This window comes from Pogonomyrmex barbatus, unplaced genomic scaffold (genome assembly GCF_055798465.1).
Source record: "Pogonomyrmex barbatus isolate J1 unplaced genomic scaffold, ASM5579846v1 scaffold14, whole genome shotgun sequence".
Classification (NCBI taxonomy): domain Eukaryota; kingdom Metazoa; phylum Arthropoda; class Insecta; order Hymenoptera; family Formicidae; genus Pogonomyrmex; species Pogonomyrmex barbatus.
Window position 1 is genome coordinate 5,284,013 of NW_028297110.1, and position 25,584 is coordinate 5,309,596.

At 32.6% G+C, this 25,584-nt stretch overlaps 2 protein-coding genes across 4 annotated transcripts; one reads left to right on the forward strand and one right to left on the reverse strand.

Annotated features, from left to right (window-relative positions):
• The first annotated feature begins 4,558 nt into the window (after nt 1–4,558).
• On the forward strand, nt 4,559–20,481 carry LOC105428201 (acyl-CoA synthetase short-chain family member 3, mitochondrial). 2 transcript variants are annotated; one of them, XM_011640362.2, is made up of 13 exons: nt 4,559–4,627; nt 5,167–5,397; nt 12,215–12,380; nt 13,014–13,303; nt 14,192–14,288; nt 14,685–14,893; nt 15,374–15,602; nt 15,993–16,103; nt 16,378–16,577; nt 16,705–16,850; nt 17,163–17,385; nt 18,479–18,654; nt 18,972–20,481. In XM_011640362.2, the coding sequence occupies exons 2-13, from the start codon at nt 5,283–5,285 to the stop codon at nt 19,065–19,067; spliced, it is 2,058 nt and encodes a 685-aa protein (XP_011638664.2). In that variant the 5' UTR covers nt 4,559–4,627; nt 5,167–5,282; the 3' UTR covers nt 19,068–20,481. The 2 variants fall into 2 exon arrangements, with proteins under 2 accessions (XP_011638664.2, XP_011638665.2); XM_011640363.2 differs by having other exon boundaries at nt 4,590–4,627; nt 5,229–5,397.
• eRF3 (eukaryotic translation release factor 3) lies at nt 20,382–25,511 on the reverse strand. Of its 2 annotated transcripts, none has more exons than XM_011640361.2 (7): nt 24,684–25,511; nt 23,506–23,666; nt 23,273–23,393; nt 22,682–23,144; nt 22,104–22,410; nt 21,262–21,694; nt 20,382–21,118 (listed from the first exon to the last, which is right to left on the reverse strand). In XM_011640361.2, exons 1-7 carry the CDS (start codon nt 25,075–25,077, stop codon nt 21,075–21,077), a joined length of 1,923 nt encoding a protein of 640 aa, XP_011638663.2. In that variant the 5' UTR covers nt 25,078–25,511; the 3' UTR covers nt 20,382–21,074. The 2 variants fall into 2 exon arrangements, with proteins under 2 accessions (XP_011638663.2, XP_011638662.2); XM_011640360.2 differs by having other exon boundaries at nt 23,506–23,693.
• Between the last annotated feature and the right edge of the window lie 73 nt (nt 25,512–25,584).

Genomic DNA, 25,584 nt, shown 5'->3' on the forward strand with positions numbered 1-25,584 from the left:
GAGAGGGAAACGTGGAGATCCACCTGCGGAATGTCGTGCGGACGTGGACGTGGACGACGGCTCGGCAAGGACGAAGGAGGGGTTGCGAGGGCGAGAGCGCCGCGTGGGGTGGCCGGCGAAAGGCCCGGACGAGAGTACCGTGTGACAGTGGCGAGAACAGCCGGAGATCAGCCCTTAAATACTCGCCGTTCCAACTGCCATGCGCGTTTGACCGGGGGGGGGGAGGGAGGGCGCCGGAGAAATCATACGTCGACGAGTAACTCACCCTCTCACGCTATCCCTCTCTTTCCGTTACCGCGCCCTGGGCGCGAGGCCGAGATGCGACGCACATTCTTGCATCTCTGATACGCGCGGAATAAAAGTTTTACGGTAATCCTACAGGATGCACTTATGCAACGCGACGTCCGACGTTGGGGGTTGGAGAGGAAGTAGGGTGAGACGTCCCGATCGTGGTCGAACTTGTTGCTTTCGAGAGAGAGCCGCGAAAGACGACGTGCATGCAAATTGTATGAGGTGAAATATTTTGAGAAATATTTCGACAGAATGTGATAAATAACATAATAATGAAATACGATAAATGACAACAAATAAAACGGCAATAATAATAAATGATAAATAATATGTAATAAATAAATATAAATAAATAATATGTCATAATAAGCCGTAATATAAAACAAGCTAAATGAAGATATTATGTAATAATGAAATACATTTGTTTGTTGATATTAATTATCATAACTGCATTGATCAATTTATTAAAATTACATGAGAAATCATTTCTTATAATTTACATCATGTTTGTATATTTAATGTCCTCTCCATGTTTCACATTGTAATGTACGTAATTTTTAATTTGTCTCTCTAACTCTAACGATTTCGAAAATAGAAAATGAAATAAATGACATTTTTAATTATCGTATGCAGTACGTATGCAGTACGCGAATGATTTTTATTTTAATTTTCGTCAAACATCATTCACGATGTCATTTGTCATTATATTCCGCGAAATTTATGCGATTATCAAAATCTCACGCTTCTGATATGTATAATTTTACTCGTCTATAAATTTAAATAAAATGTATAATAAATAATACGTAAAATTTATGCCATCATTTACATTTATGTATTCTACATAAAACGTCAGGAATCTTTCTTAAAATAACATTTTTACATATCCACTCATATTAAGTATTTAAAATGTACGAGTTGCAACAACTTGAAATGATAAACGTAAGTAAATATTAATAGCGTATAGAAATTGCATTGACATAATTTTAATCTAGAGCTGCGTTTTAGAACTCGGTGAAACATTGTACAAGGTGTCAGGTGCGATACAGAGCAACGCGATTAACAATTTTTTGCGAAACTATAGACAACAGATTCCCCCACGTAAACTCAGAAATACGTCACTTAAATGCTGATAAAGAACAATCAATCGTATATGCCTCTGCAATCGTAAAGCTTCTGTTTTAAATAAAAATAACACTTTTTTTGATAATTTTTATCAGAATTCCTTCATGCGCAATAATAATAAAAATTTTTTTTCAAAAATGATTTATGATTTATGATAATGATCTATGAATTATGATAAGTCGAATGATAAGTCGCAAAGAACATGAATGAAAAAGATGTTCGACGTAAATAGCAAAACATCAGTAAAATTACTGTTGTAATAAAAAATAGAAATAGAATGATGAAAGCAAGGTCTACAGGTCATGTAAAACAAAAACACGATTTTACAGAAAAAAAACGACATAAAATAAAAATATGTATAAATCGTAGAATAGGATTAAATGGAATTTGAATAGAAAAAAAAAATATATATATATATATATATATATATATATATATATATATATATATATATATATATACGATATAAATTATTTCGATAAAAAAATGTTGCATCATTGCGCAATTTTCACGAGATTTCAAATCTGATATTTTCTACTCGGTTACAATATCCACCATTAAACGGGAGCTGTCTCGACCAGCTGTCGAAGCTTACATATCTCAAATGTTTACCGCGGCATTCCAGAGCTCCGTTCCAGAGAGTCCACCCTATCCCTCCCCCACATCCCCTTTCGCATTCTGCAGCCAGGCAGCGGTAGAAGCGCTTTCTTGAGCGGAAGCAGTTGCGGAATACAATAGCTAAGCGATGTATGCATTGACATTCGTCCCTTGTCGACCACGTAGAGAAAACCGTGTCGCAATTCGATTTCACGGAAGATCGAGTTCCATCGGGTCTCCCTCATGCAGGACGTCGCGGCGCCTCCGCGCCGCGAGAACTCATTTTGCATCGTGCACTTTATGCGATTTACATCTTCGTCACTTACGTGACGCTTACGTCATACGACCGCGCAGTGTGTAACGAAATTTCCGTCTTCCCCTTTTCATTTTTGCTTTTCCGTTTAAATGAGGCGAGAGAATGAAGCTGCCTATCGTCTTCAACGTAATGACGCAGGAGGATCACGCACCGTCCGTAAACAAATCGACCGCGATTCCTCGTGCCCTCGGAAAAAATAATGTGCAAGTGCTCGATGTCGGCGCGGTGTGCAACCGCATACGGGGGTTTTCTCCCCCGTATCACCGGTTCACATTCGTCCCGTGAGCGTGCAAGTAAATGTACGTAAATTCGCACGCGCGCGACGTCTCTCTTACGTCCGCGGAATTGTGTCAGCTCCGCGTTTCCCGCGTATCCAAGAAGAAATACCTCGCGCATAGCGAAACGCGAAGGAATCAAAGGGAGGAATTGGAGCGACGTGGTAGCGAAAGCACCTGTTTCATTCGTACTGCCACGCCAGGATGCTATCCTTGGGATCGAAAAACTGCTTCATCGCTTCTTCTCTCTCTCTCTCTCTCTCTCTCTCTCTCTCTCTCTCTCTCTTCCTCCCTCCCTCCCTCTCTCCCTGTTTCTTCTTCGCGCGCCTGACGCGTGAGAATATTGCGTCGAAGCACAAAGCAGACCGCCATTTGTATATCATTTACACACAATAATGCAACGTGTAGTTCATATGTACATACGCCTATCGAATAAAGAAGACCGACGGATTCTCCTTTGTCAGAGCCTTTGGACATAAGCGGAGCAGCTCGGTTCATAAGTCGCTTGACTAACACAATTTTGCAAAAACCTTCTTTTTTTATCGAATTCGAAAGAATTTCTTGCAGTTTTTGCAATGCCGAATACTAATGCCGAAACTCTTTTTTTAACTCTAGCGTGGCGTGATGGAAGCCGTAAAAAGAGGCTATTTTAATCACATGAGGTCTCATCGTTAAATATCGAAGGATAAAAAAAAAGAGCGCAATGTGACTCGCGCAAGTTACATGTCTCAACTTGTATCTATTTTTATTTATGACAGAAAAGTGATATCGCGAAAATATCGCGGTATTCTCGATCATTCCACTGGGATGAAAGGTTAATAGCTCTATAAATAATTTTATTCATCAGAAGTAAGTTTGTTATTGTCATTTTTGGAGAACGAAGGAAATAGAATGTTCGAGTTTCGAATTTGCGCTAAGATATTTACGACGAGATATAAATGACTTAGACAAATAAGCATCCGAGTATCAATGTATCTCTTTTTTCTTCTTCTGCCTAAATATTTTATGGTGTTTAATATTTACAATATATATATATATATATATATATATATATATATATATATATATAATATACAGAACGTGTTATTTATGAAATATCAAATCTTCACTGATCTTCTAAATTTTCAATAAAGAATTGTAGTCTTCCTGTTTGAAAAGAGATGTTTCTTTTTTCAACATTAATAGAAAAATAGATAAGCGACTTATAGATGCCGTACATAAGATCCATATAAACTGATTTGATTACAATTCCAGCGAAAAAAATTTAATAAATTTAATAAATTATATAATTTAATAAATAATTTATATAATTTATCTTTATAATCTTTATAATCAAATAATTTTCTGAGTGGAAAATGATCATTTTTGTAATTTGCATAAATATATAGATAGTTCAAAATTAATTGTAATATTCTCGATGGCTATTTAATTTAAATGTTTAAATAATGGCTTATTTAATTTAAATATTTAAATAATTTAGAACTGATTATAATTCAATTTATTTTTGAAAGATTAATAAATAGATATTTTATTTAATATTTAACATAACATTTTAATATTTATGTAATATAATTTTCATACATTATATATAAAAAGAATTTTAGCGAATTAAGTTTCAAGGCAAGTTTATCAAACTGCAATCATTTATCAATCAATCTCAAATAAACTTTCCTAAAGAATTATTTCCTAAAGAAACCTCGACCATGATTTTTTTCAAAAAATATATTATTAGGATCGAAGCTACGAATTACAGAAACAATCCTTACACTGACAATTGGGATCCAATTAGATTATCCCATTCATCTTGAATTCTCTACAGTTAAAATTTGATATTAACTTGCCACCGTAATTATTTAAAATTAATACGATGACCCAAGGATCAATATTCACTCACAGGAAACGTATGTACGTATGTATGTCGTATGTACGTATGTCACGTGATGAACGATTTTAATATTTGGCTTTCAGTTTTAAAGCAACGACTTTAGTTTTCTGCGATACACGTGTCCTTGCACGTCTTTCTTCTGTAAGTGTATACCTAAAGTATATATTATGCGTATGTCGCTACACGCACCGCATTATAAGTGATTATATATTTTTAAATAATAATAATATCGAATGAAAAATCCTTAAAGTGAGAAAAAAATCAGAAAGTATTGTGTACAGTGTAAAAATCTAATGTCACAATAAAGATTATCGTACGATGAGTTTTACTTGTGAAAATCTTTTGCAATAATTAAAATATATTAACTTTGACTATGAAATATTACTGCGATAATATGACTTTTACATATTTCATTGATTTATTTAAATGAGAATATTAATAAGAAATCAAAGATTATAGTAAAAATTGCAATTTCTGTGAGCGATAACTCTTAATTAATATTCCGAAGCATGATGATCACGCATAATTGCCTGAATTTAACATTTTTCAATGCAAACAGATGGATAATTTAATTTAATTTTATTATAAATTTAATTTTATCTATCCAGAACATGCGTTGTTCATGCTGAAGACATTAGCATTTATGAATAAATACTGAGATTTACTTAAAACGCATGTAGAAGCACGGTAGACCGTGGATGGACCCCACTCCGTGGATACAAAGACGCTACTGCTATTACAGACTGTAAATATCGCACTTGGACATTATTCGGATCGTGACTTGGACGATCGTGAAATGTTGCATCAAATGAATCCTGACTTTCTGGATGCGAAGTCCGAAACCTCAGGGAAAACATGTCTGGAGTCGTGCATCGTGCGCCCAAGAATATCTCGAAAAGGAGATAGCAATGGTATTTATATGTATTGATTTTATAAGTAGAATAGATAGAGTCGACATAAATCAAAACAATTTTTTCGATTTCTGATTCCTCAATATATATATATATATATTCGATTGCCATCTATCAATATTATTTTTTTTTTCAATTTCCTGTTAAAGAAACCCAGTTGTTTGGAAGTAACAAATATATTTCATGAAATGATATAAAATATATTTCACATATCACTCATGAATAAAAATATATATTTTTGCCAGCTTTTTCCTAAAATCTAAATAATTGTGAACATTTTGCGAAAATCTAAGTTATGTCTGACTATATAAACAAATATCAATTTAAAGTAATTTAATCAATTGCATATATCTTATATCTTGTTAATTGATACTTTTTCTATTAAAATATTAAAATTTTCTTTGTAAATTGCACATATTACTGAAATATAATATAAATATAATTATATATTGAAATATAATATAAATATAAATATAATTTTAAAAAATCTGAATAAATAAAGATAAAATAAAAACTATTATTTATTTATTTAGACTGTTAGTTGTTATCGGAGCAAGATACTAACGGAACACGTCAGTTGATATTTGCATTTAATACGATCGGCACTTCCCGCCGCTTGACTATTTAATTGGAAAGAAATTATTTTTTTCTTGATTGTCGAAATACGTAAATATTCAAGCAATACAATTAATTTAGTTCAGCATTCAATTTGTATGGTATCTGTATTTCGAATTAAAAATTTTATCAACACTTTAGACATTTATGCTTTAGCAAGATTAAACTATATTTTAATTATATTTTAATTATATTTTAACTTATTTTAACTATATTTTAACATTTTAATTAATAAATAATAAATTTTTAATAAACAGATAAAGTTCAATTTTCCTTTTATTGGAAGCTGACAATGCGATTTTACTAAATTTAATTATCTTTTTGAAAATATATTAGTTGTCCTTTGAATTATTTATTTTCTCAATTTATCTTTAGTACTTTTTTTATTTACCTGTGTATTAAATTTACAGAAAAAATATTGCATGCACGATTCTACTTATCAATTATATAAATTCAGATAATATAGATGTAGATTGTGCACGTGTCATTGCATTTTATATTTTCTGTATAAAATTTTATTTAAAATTTTAATTTTAAGAAATGTTGATGTTTTGCATTACACTGCAGTTGATAAATAATATAATATAAGAACAATGCTAATAAGAACATGCATAAATAAAAATAACATTTAAACATATGTTTCTAAATTGTATTACATATAAGCATATATATTCCCCCTCTAAACATATTTTTGTAACGTGATGGAAAACTTAGCTTGGAGCAGTGGAAGAAACTTATAAATAAGTTTTAAATGTGCAAATGATATTCAGTATATGATATTCTCTCATCAGATTAATTTCGGAGTAGTTCGAATAAAATTTAGCTTTGATATTTTGTCAAGTGGGGACAATTTGTGACAATTTAAACTGTGTGTAAACTCTGGTCATCTATTATAGTTTTTAAAAAAGGGATAATTAAAAATTGATTAACAATAAAATAATGAATAATAATTATATAGATATTTATCAGTGATCATTTCAATTTACATTTCCGTAAAATGAATTTCATACTGTTTAAAAAAATAACCTACTTAGAACATAGATAAATTAGAAATTACACATTATATAGTTATAAATTACAACATAAATTAACAAACATTTGTATTTATTATTTAAGTATGTAACATATATTGACAATTAGATTATTGATACAAGATATTTATCAATTAGAGCAACTTAATTTACTGATTTAATTGATTTACATTTGGCAACATAATTATTAGCTAAATTATTATTTTTTATATTAGAGATTATAAATTGTAATTTAATATCTTTATATAATTTATACTTCTTTTAACTTCTAGTAATTTATTTTTTTAAATAAGACACTCCTTTTATTTTCAAATAAATTGGATATTTTGAGTGAGACTTTTTTAGTAACTTTTATGATTTGCCAATTTAACCTTTCTCTCGCGGAAAATAATTAAATTGTCCAGTAAAAGCATTTATTAATATTTCGCAATATTGGCAATATTACGAGAATAGAAAATAGGTATATTTAGACAGAGCGATATACCTTTCTCGCTCACGATTAATGAAAGGGTAATAAAAGAGTAATAAAAATTTACATTTCTGTTGAATCGCTATTTACGCAGTACAGTAACAGTCTTAACATTGAATACCTTACAAATTATTTTACTACGCATTCAAATTTTATTCGATATTCGCTCGATTAATGCAGATCGCAGTGGATTTCACCGGAAACGGAGATTTACGTTGACGCTACCTAACGCTTGAATTAAATTATTGGGCGCATCTGTTCTCCCGTTCCTGCATTATATTGTTCCCTACCTCCACCCATTCCTCTTTACAAGAATACTATAAATTATAGAGTGGATACAAATTAAGAGCATAGTAGATACAAACAGCAGATAAACAGCAGAGAAAATATTGTTGTTATATTTCTTATTTCAGCTTCTACGAACTTATTTCCATATAAAAAGAAATAACGATCGATGTATCTGAGTAAAGAAATTCGGCATTTCTAATCATCAAACGGAAGTTCAAATCTAATCTGATTTATATATTTTTCAATGCATCGGTAATCATTCGGTCTCAAAACGTTATCAGATCTGAGAAATTTAATTTATTAATACCAACGATAAAATATTATAAATCTTCCTATGTAAAAGTTATATAAATTTATATAAATTTATATAAATTTATAAAAAATGTTAGTACGCATACAGTTATTAAGATGTCAACAAAATTGTCTTGTTTTAGCAAATATGTGATTGTATCTGCGAGCATTGTGTGCGAAAGAAGAGCCAAACTTATTCCGGGGATAAGTGATATAAATAGTATCGTCATTAATATTGACTTATAATAATTTAATATTAATCTCACCGTTGACGTTTATACAGAAATAAATCCGCAAAGTTTATTTATAAGAACAAAAATCATCTCGATCGGCAGAAAACAACTTACATTTACGGTCATTTCTTGTCAATCATACAAACTTGTGTCTTGCCCGCGTGCTTATTTTATTATTAATCTCCTATGTAAAGACCGCGCATGTCGACATATTATAAGACGGGCATGTTTAAGATCTAAAGCCAGACGTGTAAAAGTTTATCCCACCTTTCTATCAGAACAACAAATACTAAATTTTGACCACAATAACTCAGATCTGACCACGCAAATCCAAAGACTGCTCATTGCAATCCGCTAAAACTTTGCCTCGCAATTGCCAAGAACTCGCCTCTGCGAGTTGAGTTCACTCTAATATAGCTGTTTCCGGCTTACGTAGCTTCCTATTTCTTTGAAATAAGGTACCACACATCCTGAGAATTCCTCGGTCCCAAATCCCCGGAGAACTTTCGCGGAAGATATGTTTGTGAAGGAGGACGTAAAGCTGAAATATTCATCGCTGGCAGATTCAAGCTGTGGCTTGCTCTCGTCAGAGGACACTTTACACGTAATATTTTAAAAACAATTTCTCCCCTCCCCTCGCTTTTTCTCAATTTCTGAATAATTTCTATCTCCTACTGTGCCTTATTGTATAAATATTATATGGTGATATCAGATATTTTGCAAAGTAATCTATACATCTAGCGGTATGCTCTAAGACGGAAGTCACGCGCAACAGGGAAAAGAGAGAGAAGCGGAGTGTAACGGCAGAAGAAATTTCTCGAGGGAGTGAACTAAATCTAGAGGGTAGGAAGCGAACGTTTTTCAAATTGATTAAAAAAATGCTATTAACGACCCTAACTAAAAAAAGAGATACAATTGGAAATTCTGTACCGTTGAAAGTATCATCAATCTCTGATAATTATTTATTTTCATTGTTATTACATTATGTCAATCATGCAAATTAAACTTGACTTGAATAATTGACATAATGTAGCAATGAAACAATGATTTCCGAATGAAATATTTAACTTAGTAACCATGGAATAAACATAAGAGATATTATATTTTTTAAAAAGGCATGCGGTAGAGAAAAAGTATCAACACATAAATAAATGCTCTATTTATCTAATGTACTTAAAAAAGATACTACAAATATACTATTTTACTATAAATTATCGTTATATTTTCATTTTTACACGAGATATTTATGATTTCTCGTGTTTGTTATTTGCAAATATAAAAAAAGGATATAAATTTTATAAAAAACAATAATTAAGATGCGCACAAATTAAAAATCTATAAGTATTTTTTTCAATATAATTTTCTTAATAATATATATAATTATTTTTTGCAATTAGCAAAAATTAATAAACATAAAGTTAAATGTAACAAATATTAACTAGAATCGGCCATCAATATGTCGTTCATATTGATTTATATTAATAAATTAAGCGTTACGTACATTATAAATATGCAACTATAATTTTTACATATTTAATAATTACATGAATATTTTGATTAAATAATTTTGTTCACTATTAAGGGCTTTTCATTTAATGACATAAGTTGATACAAGTATCGTTTTGTTCTTGTCGCTTACTTATTGAATGCCAATAAAGAATGACGACTTATGTCGACTTGTATCACTAAATGGAAAACACTCATTAACTTTATATGAACTCTGTCGATCTTAACTTTATAATTATTATAATCTTGATATTTTTGTATTATAAAAATTATATATAGAAATTTATTGCAAACTTTAAATTAATTATAGATGTTCTAAATACTTCAAAAATATAAAAAATATTATTAAAAATATGATTTATTATTTATTTAAGTTAATAAAAAAGAAAATACTTGAGCAATCATTTTTCAGACTAGTTGACAAAATATTATATAAGTAATATAATTGTTCGACTCTTACAATGATAATTGCATTTTGTATAAGATTATTTTTTATATATTATTGTATAAAAGAAATATTTCAAGATTGTTCTAGGTACAATTATGAAATGTTGTATGATTGCTTTATTGATTGAATGGGATTTTAAAATTACTTAAGATCTGACTTAAAACGATTTATAATTTGTTTGTTCTGAAAAAATGTTCTTATAAAATTATAAATAAAAATATATTAATTGATTAAAATATCACTAAAACATGATAATTTATGAATATTTGTGACAATTTTTAGAATATTAGTATTCAAAAAATTTTAAAGGAACATTAAAAAGACTGACGTGAGAAAGGAGAGAAATGCATTTCATTATTTTCATAAGGGTTAAATAAGAAAAATAAAACAGGAAAAGAAGCACAATTCACGCGTCATAAAATGTTCAAACTAACATTCCAAATGTTCTCTGCATCTCATTTTCAGTCAGCGTTCCCCAGTCGTATTACATTTCTTTGGTAACGGATAAATATCGCGGTGGCGGTCCCCGAGGTGTGCGACGATGCGTAGTTACTCGGGGTGAATCGAAGTGAGACGAGACAAAAAGACGGAAAGACGGTCCATGATGATTCTCTCTCTCTCTCTCTCTCTCTCTCCCTGCAATTCTCTCTTAGATATTCGCGACCTCACCGGCACGGGATTGTATTAAGGCAGCGTGTCGCGCGGCGTATCCTCGTAATTCACGATACGTGAAAACAAACACGTGGGTGAGACCACGTTGAAGGAAAATGGCCCAGACAGAAAATTGCTACGAACTTCTTCGTGTAAAGCGCGATGCATGCGCGACGCGACGGGTAAAATGAATTATTCATGCCGGGTAAAAAGTGTCGACGAGCCGGTATCATTATGCCAAGATGATGTTTAAAAAAATATTTTAAGTTTATGCCATGAGATTCCATTGCTTTCGTCAATTATCTCATGGCAATTAACCGAGATGACAAAAAGGAAAGAAACGAACGAGATCACGTAGACTAGATAATTAATAAAAAAAGATTGTAAAAGGATAAGTTATATGTCAGTAAGAAAGAGTTTTAGACTCCTTAACGTAATCTGAATAAGAGACAAATTGAGGAATATCGGCGCGCAAAAATTTACGTCAACGTAATATGTAATGTACTTTGACAATACAGTGGAAAAAGTAGCGCTAGTAACACTCGTAGCGCCAAGAATATATAAAATTAAGTAATGTATAGAAAAAAATATGTATTGTAATATAATTTACATAAAAAATGTAAATTATCTCTTTTCAAGAGATAATTTACATTTCTAATGTCAAGTTGTAAAGACATAATGATTATAAAAATAAATGAAATGTCAAAGCTCGTAAAATATATAACAACTTGAGAGAGACAAAAACAAAGAATAAATAATTACATTTAAAAAAATAGCTTATATATTGAAATATATACTAAAAACTTAAAACGCAAATCGATAGTACATTTAATTCTAATAATTAACTTAAACGTTTCGGGCTGCACTGAGCCTTCTTCAGTAAGTAATACGAAAAAAATAATGATTATAACTATAAATCATTTACATTTTATTCGAGAAAGAAAGTGATAAGCAAACCATGATAGGCAAAACGTACCGCGTAAGAAAATTTAAAATATTTTTTTTATCTTTTAAACAAAAAGATAACATCTTTACATAATACACAGTTACTATTGGTGCAACATGACAAGTACTAATGCAAGTACTGAGCTGAACTGAAACAATGTTTCTGGCAAAGTTTGGCAAGACACCACTCTTGACACAGTTTCCTTTCACATTTTCTTGTAACGTGATTAAAGATAATTTTCGAGATTGCAAGTTTCGTCAAAGATCAAAGGTAGCCGACGGCCGTACTTTGTACGTATAAGATCACCATAATCTTACCATAATTACCATTTTCTTACAGATTATATTATGAGTCCTCTTCGAAACGAGTGTTCTGCGTACGAAGAGGCGTATAAGAAATCATTGGAATGCCCGGAAGAATTTTGGGGTGAAATTGGTGATTGTATTGATTGGAACAAACGCTGGGAAAAGGTTTTGGACAATTCCAACGAACCGTTCACAAAATGGTATTTCTAAGAGAATTGTTATATATACATCTCTAATCTTGAAAGAATTGCATGACAGCAATTCACATTATTTGTTAAAAATCTGAACATGCACATTATCTTTTCCGATTAAAAATAAATTAAAAATCACAAAACAAATAGTAAATAGAAAACAAATAATTTATATAGTTTATATTTTTGTTGTATTATATATCGATATAATCAGTTTAAAAACAAAATTATATATCAATAAAATATTTTTAAAAGCTTATTTTTTTTATTATTTTAACCAGAGAAAAAACCAGAGAAAAACCAATGCAGCCAAATTGGACATGTAATCGTTTACATACCTTCATTTAAATAAAAAAATCTTTGATCCATTCCCAAATGTAATTCATAATCAAGTATAATACATTTTTATAAACAAATTAGAAGATAATTATTGATCATTGATTTTATATTCATGACGTTTTTTACTCATAATAGCTTTTTAAATACAAAATTTTGTTGTAAGCATCCTGTTCTGCATGGATAGACGCATCACGCGCTCCAAAGAGCTTGACATAAGAAATAATAAACAGAAATCTCTCTAATTAGCCTCGCGAAAGTACAAAAGGTTTCTTATGCTGTAGAAAATTCGCTTTCATCATGTAGGTTTGTCGGTGGAGAATTGAACGCTTGTTACAACGCGGTGGATCGCCATGTGCGCGCCGGGTACGGAGAGAAGACAGCCCTCATCCATGACAGCCCCCAAACGTCGTTAATACGTAAAGTGACGTACAACGAGCTCCTGGAAAAGACATCCGTGCTGGCGGGCGCATTGGCGGATCTGGGGGTGCGCAAAGGGGACAGGGTGATTATATACATGCCACTGATCCCCGAGACTATAATCGCGATTCTTGCCACCGCCAGACTCGGGGCGATTCACTCGGTGGTCTTTGGAGGTAATAATAAGGTGACGGTAATCGCGGCTATTGCGTGAATCAAGTTTCATTTCGCTCCTAGTTTCATAATATCTTCCATCTTTATCGCGCAAATATTAATAAAATATGTACGAAATGTAACGTTAGATATATTTAATCCTGTGAAATCCTGCGATGCTAACATTTTCATGACGTCCGATCACATGTGTCTGAGATAAGAGAGAAGGGGTGTAAGACAATGATTTTAATGGTGATTTTGATGATTCTTTTCTAATTTTTTTCATGACGTAAAAATAATGATATATTTTTTCAGACTTATTAAAGACTTACTAAACAAACTAATAAATTGAAAGTGGATTAAGACGAATTAAAAATAGATTTTTTCCTCTATTTTCATAAACAAATTAAAATCAAATAAAAAAGTTATGTATTATTATCAAAAACATTTGATAATAAATAAAACTTTAACATCAAATTTATCAAAAGATATTTATTTGATGAATTAGATATCAAATTTTTACTTATTATCAGCTCAAAAGATGAATAATTCTACTATTATCTACTTTATCATCTTATCATTCCTTTTTCTAATTCATAATTGATTATTCTTTATTTCTCTAACTAAAAATATAGAAAGACGAAGTAAAAACTTCGCTTCAGACTTCTTTAAATAATTTATCCAAAATATTTTCGAAATAATAAGTCATTTACTTGTGACATCTTTTATTTTTTTTTTATGTTTAAAATTATTATATACATTTTTCTTATGCATATTATGTCATTTTTTTAAATAAGTCGCTGTAACGGCGATATAGAAATCTTGCTCAAGTCATAAAATATTTCAATTATCAAGTAATTACTCATTCGATGCTAATACAATGTGATTATACTTGTAAATGTGCATTTCAGGCTTCGCAGCAAACGAATTGGCGTCTAGAGTAGATCATGCCGAGCCGAAGGTTATTATCGCCGCGAGTTGCGGTTTAGAACCGTCCAAAGTCATTAAGTATGTCTCTTTTATTCTCAGATTTTGTAAAAACAAATTTTTAAAAAGATTATTTATGCAAAAATTCTTTTAAAATTCAAATTCTTAAAAACTCTCTAAGAACTCTCTAAGACTCTCTAAGAAAAATATTAAATGTACATTTTCATATTAATATTAACATGTAAGAAAAATATGCCAGTAAAAGAATTGCGTTAATATTATATAATATTGAATATACAAACATAATTCCTTTCTCAATCTCATTTTTCCTTAACAAATCGAATCCAATGAGATTTGCCAAATGCCTTTCAAAAATATTTCTGTTTAAAACTCTTTCAAGGATTTTTAGAAAGCTTCTCGATATAACCTTCTGCATTTTTACAATCATCTTTTTAACTTACGTAACTCAAAATGCAGGTATACTACTATGTTAAACGGCGCTATGGACATGATCACTGTACCAAAGCCGAAGTGTATTGTATTTCAAAGAAGAAACGTATGGGAAGCCCCGTTAATCGAGTCACAATTCGACTGGGATGATCTCATGAAGCGATCGAAGCCTCATCCATGCGTGATGGTTGAAGCTAATGACCCACTGTATATATTGTACACATCAGGAACTACAGGTAAGCTTCGTTTAGAATACAATATATTTAATAATTGACAGATAGATAGAAAAAAATTCAACATCTCCAGATACCAATAAAGTAGAGGATTGTCTCTTATATATTGTTTCCTAAATTATCAGCAAAATCATTAAAATGTACAAATTTTCCCTTCTGCCTTTTTTCAAACTCAACGTTCTACATAATTATTTTGATAATTTAAAATTATCTTCAGATTAAAAATTATCTTTAAAATTATCTTCAGATTTATATCTGGCTAAATTTTTAAGTTACACTCAACGTTCTACATAATTATTTTATGATGGTCTAACAAAATTTTTTTTTCAGATCTATATCTGACCAAATTGTTAGATACTTCACTCATTGTTAGATACCTCACCAAAACTCTTCTTTTTGCATTTAATTGCTTTACTCTTTCTGGATTAGCTTTATTTAATAGAAATCATCTATTACGGGATTGATAGAAATATTTTATATTAGGACAACCGAAAGGAATTATAAGACCAATAGGCGGTCACTTGGCGACGCTATGCTGGACCATGAAAATGGTTTATGGAATGAACAAAAACAGCGTTTGGTGGGTGGCTTCAGATATGGGATGGGTTGTCGGGCATTCCTACATTTGTTATGGTCCCCTCCTCTATGGCGTAACGAGCGTGATGTACGAAGGAAAACCCGACAGGACTCCAGATGCTAGTCAATATTTCAGGTTTAAATACTTTTTTATTACAGCAATGTTGCTTTGAAAAAAAATACGAGAAAGCATTCTGATAACCGCGATAGAAGAAAAAATTTCACTTATTCTCAATAAAAAAATTTTTATAACTTTATAATTTTTACAATCATTGCTTGAGAGAAAGTAATGCAATTTAAAAAGTCAAGTAATTTCTTCAAGCTAATTAATGAAAGGCTTAATACAAAAATCAGTAAAAAAACGATGGCCAATTTTTTAAACCACATTGCTTTTTTTTATAATCGTTACAAAAATCTATATTTTCTCTCAGATTCTTTAGCAACTTTTGCACTTTTGCAAATGAAATATATGTTAATAATTGGATAGCACCGATAATTTATTTTAAAAAAGATTATCTTTTCCCAGAATCATTGAGCAACATAATGTAAACGCGTTATTCTGTGTGCCTACTGCTCTACGAGTTATAAGACGGACGGATCCGGAAACGCTATTAGGAAAGAAATATTCATTAAAATCGTAAGTTTCAAAGTTCAAATTCTTGATTGCTTCTCCGATCATAATATTTGATTATTTCATTATATTATTCGATATATTATATTATTAAATTCTTATGCGGCAATTAGAAAAAGAAAAAACAAGCGACGCCATCTTCTCATACTACATATAATTTAACAGAAATATTTAACATGTATTACTCATACTGATGCAAATTTTTTTTTTAGTACATGCAATTGTTTCCTGTAAAGACAAATAAAAAAAAAAATAAATTCCCTATACATTTTTCTTTCAGCTTAAAAACAATATTCGTAGCTGGAGAATTTTGCGATTACGAAACAAAAGCCTGGGCCGAGAAAGCGTTTAAAGTGCCCATTTTAAACAATTGGTGGCAATCAGAAACTGGACATCCCATCACAGCGTTGTGCTTAGGATACGGTCACTATGCCAGTTTGCCCAAGTTCAGTACAGGACTTCCTATACCTGGATATGATAGTAAGTCTTCGCACTCGTTTTCAAGATTTTATTTATTATTTTTATTATTACGCTATGTTCGGTTATTCGTTTAAACAATTTTGCTGTCGCGCGTGTCCAATGTTGCTTATAAATTCATTGTCAACAGTACACATCCTGCGTGAGGACGGAAGTGAGGCGTCGCAACACGAACTCGGACGTATCGCGATAAAATTACCCTTGCCACCTGGATGTATGTCGACCCTTTATCAAGCATCCGAGAAATTCAAGCAAGTATACTTCTCGAGATTCCCGGTAAGTATATTATATTAATATATTAAATATATTAAAAATATATACTCGCACTCACAAGTATGACGCTTGAGAAATTGAAAGCTTCTCACACTCTCGCTTGAAATTCTGAAGCTATTAATATTTGACGTAATTGTTATTTGATGCCAATTGATATTTGACATAATTAATATTTTTATAAAAAAGACTTATAAAAAGAGAGAAAGAGAGAAGGAAAGAGAGATTTAACTTCGAATTTCCTAGAAAATTTATTGGTAAAATCGATGTCAATTATCTCGATCGTGAGCTCTGATAAAGATTCTGATAATTTTGTAGGGTTACTATGACACGATGGACGCGGGATATATCGATGAATTCGGTTACGTTTATGTCACAGCGAGAGACGACGATATTATAAACGTGGCCGGCCATAGAATATCCACGGCTGCGTTAGAGGATATTATTCTAGCTCATACCAATGTGGTGGACGCCGCGGTTGTGGGTGTACCTGATCATACGAAGGGAGAAGTCCCGCTGTGTCTTTACGTTAGAAGAGAAGGTTCGTATATTTGAGGAATATCCTGAAAGAACCCCTTATTATTTTTAGTGCCGACTCGGCGTCAGTAAATATTTCCCACATACATCAATTTCAATGTAATTCAATATTAAGAGATGATGATTCCGATCAAATTCCGAATAACTCAAACAATATTCTGCGCTACTTTCTTTGATAGGCATTTATATATATATATATATTTTTTTTTTTTTTTTTTTTTTTTAGGATTAATTTACTGTTGTATTGTAACATATAAAACAAAAAAATTAGAAAGCATTTTAATTTCAGTTAGAACTAGAGACTTTTTAGGAATAACAAATTATATAGTTAGAAATTTTGCAAATACTTCGATTGATTAAATTGCTCGTTGATTTCATTAATTGGCGTTCTAATTGTTATCTATTAACGCTTCATCATTAATGCTATCATTAACATTTCAAAAACTATAATCAATTTAATTAGCAATTGAATTATCAAACACGTATATTATTTTAACGACAAAAATAATTAATTTTTTGTTATTCGATACACAAAAAGAAAGATTAGAGATTAGGAATGATGAATTATGTATATTTTTTCTCGGTTGACCATTAATTAAATTAATCAATGTTTAATCAAAATTTTTCAAATTATTATGCAATAATTACATGTACATAAAATATTTAATATATTTAAAAATATTTAAAAATTATTAAAGGATTATTTAAATATTTAAAAATTATTAAAGGATTAAAATATTAATTTGAAATCATCAAAAATAAAAACAATATTGCAACTTAATTAAAATTTTTTTACTCTATAATTATAGATGCTTTTTGTTGAATTAATACTCCTGATGACTCACCGCAGTCATTTTCAATTACCGATGTCAAAAAGGAATTTCCAATATATTTTATTGTATTATTGCTTGAAAATGTTTTATTGTCAAAAAAATTTCCATTTCAAAGTATTTTACAAGAATTTCTATTATGGAACTTTTTTCTTACCTCATTGATATAGATATTCAGATTATCGCGGTGAGATTTAATCAAAAGTCACAGAATATAGTTGTTATTAAATTTAGAGACATAAAGCTTAATAAAATATTCTCTTTTAGACGCGATGAACAACGAAGGAGAAATAAACCAAGAATTAGTCGCGCTGGTGAGGAAGATGATAGGGCCGATCGCGTCTTTTCGCACCGCCGCCGCTGTCACCGCGTTACCTAAAACGCGCTCCGGAAAAATAATCCGTAAATCGATCGCCATGTTGGCGCGGTCGAAACAAATCAAGGTATGAATAAGTCAGAACAGGAATCTCGGACATATAATAAAAAAACGGGAATAAGGAATAAAGAATTAAATATAAAGAATTACGAGCGCGGCACGCGCGGGAAATTACTTTTCATCAATATAAGAATACCTTGGTATTTCTTTGTATATTAAAGTATGATTTCTCATTTCATATTCTATATTTTTGAATATTTCTAACTTACATCATTATAGATCTCAGCTTCCCATTTGATATAATAATACTCCATCCGGATTCAAAATAGATATTGTTTAATTCATTTATTTACCGACATCATCAACTTTAATTGTGCCTTTCAGATTCCAAGCACGATCGAAGATCCAACAGTATTTCTCGAGATCAAGGAGGTACTCCAAAAGCTTGGCTACGCAAAACTGGCCCCGGATCCACAATGACCAGCACTTCAAACGAATAATTCTTCGGCGTCCAGGGTGTTCTTGAAGATAAGAAAAAGAAAAAAAAATAGAAAAAATAAAAAACGACTTTCCGAAGATGCGTGCCAAAATGTACTGATATTAAATATATAATTCATGTATGCTTTAGATTTTTATTATTGTCAGTATATTTCAGGAAAGCATCTCGAGTATCGTAATTTTGTACGCGGATTCCATTTTCAATCGCAGGATGTCCAACCTTCTGCGATCCAAGCGGAATAAATATGTACACAGAAAGTTGGAGACAAATCTAGTAGATATCTTTCTTACTTGCATTGTATATCTTTCTTTCTTTTGAAGAGCGAGAAATTTTTGTGCGGAAAATCCAAGTAGAATGAAAAAAAGAAAGGAAAGGAAAAAATAAGAAAGAAAAGAAAGGAAAAAATAAGAAAGAAAGGAAAGGAAAAAGTAAGAAGAGTGCGTAATAAAAAAAAATAATTAAATTCATTACCTTAAAATTATTCGTATTCGATAAAAAGTCGCAATATTAAATTTTAATCTTGGTTTAATTTATTTATTACCTTTTTCTTAGTTCTAATTAAAAAAAAAAAAAAGAGAGAGAGAGAAAGAGAAAGAGAGTAAATTAAACCGAAATTAAAGTTAATCTATACAAATAGAAATGAATGAATGATATAAAAGCGATGTTGAGCTTATTAAAAAAAGAGAAAAAAGATATAACAAAAAATACGCAAGCAAAGTAGATACCCATCATTTTGAAATTGAAATTTACATTCGATATAAATAAATCCCAGTGTCAATCTGCGAATACTCTAATCATAAGATGAAATTGTTACAAAAGCAAGAGAAGAGAACTGCATCCGTACATTGCGAATATCCTATTATGTAGAAAAATGTTCTTTTTCTTTAAAAGAAATGACTCTATATATATATATATATATATATATATATAGAGAGAGAGAGAGAAAGTTAAATTTATATATTCCTTCTTTTATCTATCTTCTATTTGTTTTGTAGTCAAGATATTATGAACTTCAACAAGCTTAAAGTTACTAGATTTGAATTAGAAAATATAGACAAAATAAAATACGCGTGGTGCGCACTTAAATATTGCGCTTTGATTTGCAAATCTCATGTGCTATACTTCATTTATTCCATTTGTCTGATTATATATGTATTTATATACATATATATAATTTTATATATATATAAAATCTGTCATGTAGTAGGGATGCATGTAATGTACATCCACGTCCCTATCAAAATTATCAGGGCACACTTTTTTGCAAATTTGTTTTTAATGACAATATAATAAGAAACAGTATAATAATAATTGTAATATTAATTTTATAATTATAAATTGTTGTGTAACACTATTTTGTTGATTTATTCAATAAATTTTCTTTTCCAACTCTTACCACCACTTTAATAATAATTATTCAATAATAATTATAATATTAATCATATATTTCCTTAATGTTAATCCGCAATCGATATCAATCACTTACTCCACTTCCGTGTGTCGCACCTCAGAAGAATAAAAATATCGTGTTTTTCTTGTTTTATTATCAAGGAGACACGGTTAATTATTTGATCATTATCATCCGTTTATAATTATTCCAATGCAAGTACCACCATTCAGCTTATCTAATAAAAGGAACACACGCTCTTGAGTTTTTCGATTGGTATGTCTCCTTACCTATATAATCGAATCTATTTGCTCTTGTATCAGGCTATAAATATTTTTTTTTCCTTTCTCCCGCCCCCCACCCCCCGCCCCATACCCGTTGCGTCGTTAGCACGCGGACGCACGTATTGTATAGCTCTGCGGTACATAGGTGTGAGTTGTGTTATATGTTACATTATTACTAATTCACCAGAATTTCATGCCCGTTTGGTTTGCTTAATATCTCGTGTGCTCGCCTTGCATCGTCACATATTTCTCACATTGAAATAATGATCATTTTTTTTCTTTATTATTAATCTGTCGTAACATTTAAGCAGGTTTTTTTATTCGACGACCTTCAGCACCTTGCCAATTGCGATAGTTTTATCTGAAATCATACAAACATATATGTTCGTATAAAAGTTATCGCAATCGCGTATAAAAGTTATCGCAATCGCGCATGCAAACAGAAAGAAGACCGCATGATAGAGAAAAAGAAAAATGTTGTATCATCATCATCGTCATACTCACTTTCATCCCTAAGAGTGAACCGGCCCATTTGTTGGAATAGCTTGAATCTTTCGAGACATATAACTCCCGCACACTCGATTCTCATTATAGCCACCTGATCTTGTTTGACGAACCTTGGCCTCGTCTTACTTTTATCGCCCGTTTTCTTATCCACCAGACAGATGAGTGCCTTTACCGTGACTTCCTCCGCGGCGCAATGAATATGCATGACCGCACTGTATCCCGCGCAAATAATGCTCTTGTGTTCCAGAATCACTACTTGCGCGTCAAAGACCTTGCCGGTCTTGATAGGATTGTTACTGTCGCATAAAACAAATCCGGGACTGACATCTTCTTCTTCGATGCCTTTCAGCTTGATCTTCACATTTTCTCCAGGTCCGACAGACGTTACTTCCTCGTCATCTGACCACAGCTGATCCACTGTTACTGCCGTCTGCACATTTCATATTTTAATAAAATATTTTAATAAAATTTTCATAAGCACATTATTCTATATATAAAATATAAAATTATAAAATTATAAATATAAATTATAAAATATAATTCATTTAAAATAAATTATATAACTTTTCTGTATTAAATCGATGTAAAGATGCATTGTATTTATTAGATATACTTGAAAATAAAGCTATAATTTTAAAGTCATTACTTGAAATAATGATCATTAATTTCAATAGTTTTTTTCATTTATAGAAAAAAATTTGTATATCATTCTTTTTAGATTTCAAATTTTGTTTGAAATAGAACTTAAAGAAACAAACGTTTTACATCATATAACATAAGATAATAATTCGGAACAACAATTATATCGCTTCTCTCTTCCAAATAAAAAATATACATACCCTATTTGGCATTACGAGCAATGACTGTCCTTTTTTGGCTTCTCCCGCTTCGACCTTGCCCATTACTACTGTTCCCATATCTTTATATTTGTCGACGATCGGCATGATAAAGGGTCCATTGCTTTTACGGTTAAGCGAGGGTAGCGAATCGATAAAAGGTATGAATGGTGGGCCGCTGTACCAATTACAGAGATGTTCGGGTATCGGATCCTTTAAGCCAATACCGAGCTGACCAGAAACTGGCATGAATGTAAGATCTTTCGCAGGATTGAATCCTAATTTACGAAGATATGGCAGTATCTTATCCCTGAAAGATGCATTATATAATGTTTCTCTATTCTCTAAATACCTATATGTACAAAATTATTATTAATATAATGATAATCAGAACATGAGTTAAGCGAAGTTTACTTAAAGGAAATAAAAGCAATCGTAATAGCTTTAATAATTTTTTCTCCTATAATAATTTTCATTCTGTTATCAATTAATTTTTGTAAATAAAATCACCCGTGGAATGAGTTCTAATAAAGAATCTCTATATGTATTCCATTTCTGAACTTTGTATGCATGATGCATACCTGCATTCATTGTATCTGCCCTCATCCCACTCGACAGTAGGATCATCCATCTTATTTACTAATACAACCAGATGTTTGACACCCGCGGTTTTAGCAAGCATAGCATGCTCTCTCGTTTGACCCCCTCTATCGAAGCCCGTTTCGAATTCGCCTTTCCTTGCGGAGATAACGAGGACTGCTAAATCGGCTTGCGCCGCGCCGCCGATCATATTCGGTACGAAGCTTTTATGGCCGGGTGCGTCTAATATTGTAAAATGCTTTCGTTCTGTCTCAAAGTAGGCTCTCCCTACTTCCACAGTCTTTCCCTTTTCCCTTTCTTCTTGATTTGTGTCCAGTGCCCAACTTAAGTACCATGTTTCTCGACTTCTTTCTTTCGCCTCCCGCTCATACTTCTCTAAGGTACGTTTGTCAACCATCCCCGTAAGCGCCATGATCTGGCCTCCGATAGTTGATTTTCCAGCATCTGCAATACATCAGATATATGTCATCTAATTATCGATAGCTTTTATTAAGAATATATTCTAAGAATAACTCTTCTATAATCTTACTATATTTATATTAAATATTTTTTATAAATATTCTTATACTTACCCACGTGTCCTATGAAAACAACGTTGACGTGTTCCTTTTTGCTTTTAGTATCCTCCGCTACTTTTACAGGTTTCTTTTTGGGTACTTTAACAACCAGTTCTTCGTCTTCATCGTTATCGGCCTAGAAATAATATCAAATATGATAAAGATGTATAAAGCAACCAAAATTAATGCAATCCCATAAAATATTAAGAAAAATAGGTATTAAAATTTTCAGTCAAATTTATACCTACTTCCTCGTTTTCTGGAGTAAGTAAAGGATCTCCATCCACTGCTGCTTCTTCCCAAGAATCTGCAGGTTGGTGCTCCGGGCTGGTATTTAGTTGGTCATTGACATTCGGCGGTGGAGCCCCTCCCCCAGCAGGAGGCTCCTCAACTCGACTGCCGATTGGATCTGATAGAACAACAGGAGTAGAATTTCCTATAAAAAAGTACATATTCAAAATACTGATAATAGATTTGAATAATTATAAAAAAATTATATATTAAATATTTTTAATTACAAGTTGTTTGCGAATCTAAACCTTATTTTAATACTTTCCATGAAAATAATTTATCAATTAGTCTAATATTAATTTTTCCTTCTCCTCAGATATTTATAATAATTTCCTGCATAAAATCTAAGAAACTAGTTAAATATTTCTTAAATTCAAGTGTGACATAAATGTAGACAACTCTTAGTTTTCTTTGTCACAATCACAAAATATCGATTCAATATGTAGTCTCTAATATTGTTTACAGTATATTTCTAGAATATATCTTTTGGTAAAATATTTTTATTAACTGTATTGAAACTGGATATATAGATGAATAATAGAACTTTCTACATTATAAATGTCAAAGGTTGTACATTTATAAATAGACTTCATTTTTTAGGCAAAGCGTGTCAAGTGTTGTCCAATGCTCAACAAGCAGTGAAATGTCTTTATGCTAGATCAGTCATAATTAAACACCTGATAGTGGAAGACATGCAACTATAATCCCTTCCGCTATCTCTCGCTTCTCGCATTACAGTTTTGATCACACAAGGTCTCAGTATCAAATTCTAACAATGGTGCAATAATCGAATTGCACATTCGGCAAGTGATGTTAACATAAAAGAGTAGTCGCAATCCAACATGAGGTCAGAACGGAGAGTTCCCTCATAAGTAAATGAGACCATATGGTATCTAAAGACGTCTGGACACAGACTTGACGAGGGTACTCCGCAGGGTTAATCCCCGTAGGAGCATCGCGAAATATATGCGAAATGCAAACGGGATGTTCATCCGCGTATTTGATCATCCGCCGTGGAGACTGCGAGCATGATAACGAAGGGGGTTAGTCGCGAATAAGGGGCCGCGCGCGCGTGCATCACAACACGGCGTGACTCCCGGGATTTGATCCCGCGATCAGCTGGCTTGGTACTGACCATGATGTATCTCGACGGGCACGGAGGTGATGGTTACAGTGTTCATCGCGGCGGATGCGGAGGAAGCGGCTGCTGCTGCGGCGGCGGCGGCAGCGGCAGCGGCAGCGGCGGCCGCGGCCGCGGCCGCGGCGGCGGTAGCGGAGACGGAGGTGGTCGTCGTCGCCGCGACGTTGCAGGGGCTGCTGTCGGCCGCCGCCGTCGTCGTCGCCGTCGCGGCGACGTTGCTCTGCGGCGACGAGTTGATGCAGAAGGAAGGCACGAATTCCGCAGCGTTGACATTCAGGGTGGAGAATTTGCTCTCGATGGACTTGTCCTGCGACGTAGGTGGGCCGACGATGTCGCCGTTCGTGTCCGCCTGCTGTTCCCACGAGTCTGGTGCTATGCTGTTCGCCATATTAATCAGTTGTTTCGGCGCACACACAACCGGCCCGCTAGGCTAAACGGATAATACAATCCTCGGGCGCGAGGGAGAGGGTCAGAGTGAGCGAGGAAGAAGAACGCGAAGGAGAGAGAGAAAGAAAGAGAGAGAGAGAGAGAGAGAGAGAGAGGAGAGAAAGAGAGAGGGAGAGATCGGGACACGAGGAGTCACACCACGCCGCAACGAAACCGCCGCGCGTTTCCGATCCGTTTTCACCCGGGGGTTACCGGACTCGGGACGGGTCTTAAAAAAATAGTTATTTTTTTTCCAGCACGCTTTTTCGCGTATATATACACACACACACACCGCGTACACACGCGTATAATCGCTACTCCGCGTGCGTGCGTGCGTGCGTCCCCCGTGGTCTGCTTTGCTGTTGCTGCTGCTGCTGCTGCTGCTGGCTGCTACTGCTGCTGCCGCCGCAATTCGACCGGAAGTAGAGGAATCGAAATATCGCGAGATACCACCGTGGCGCCATGTGAT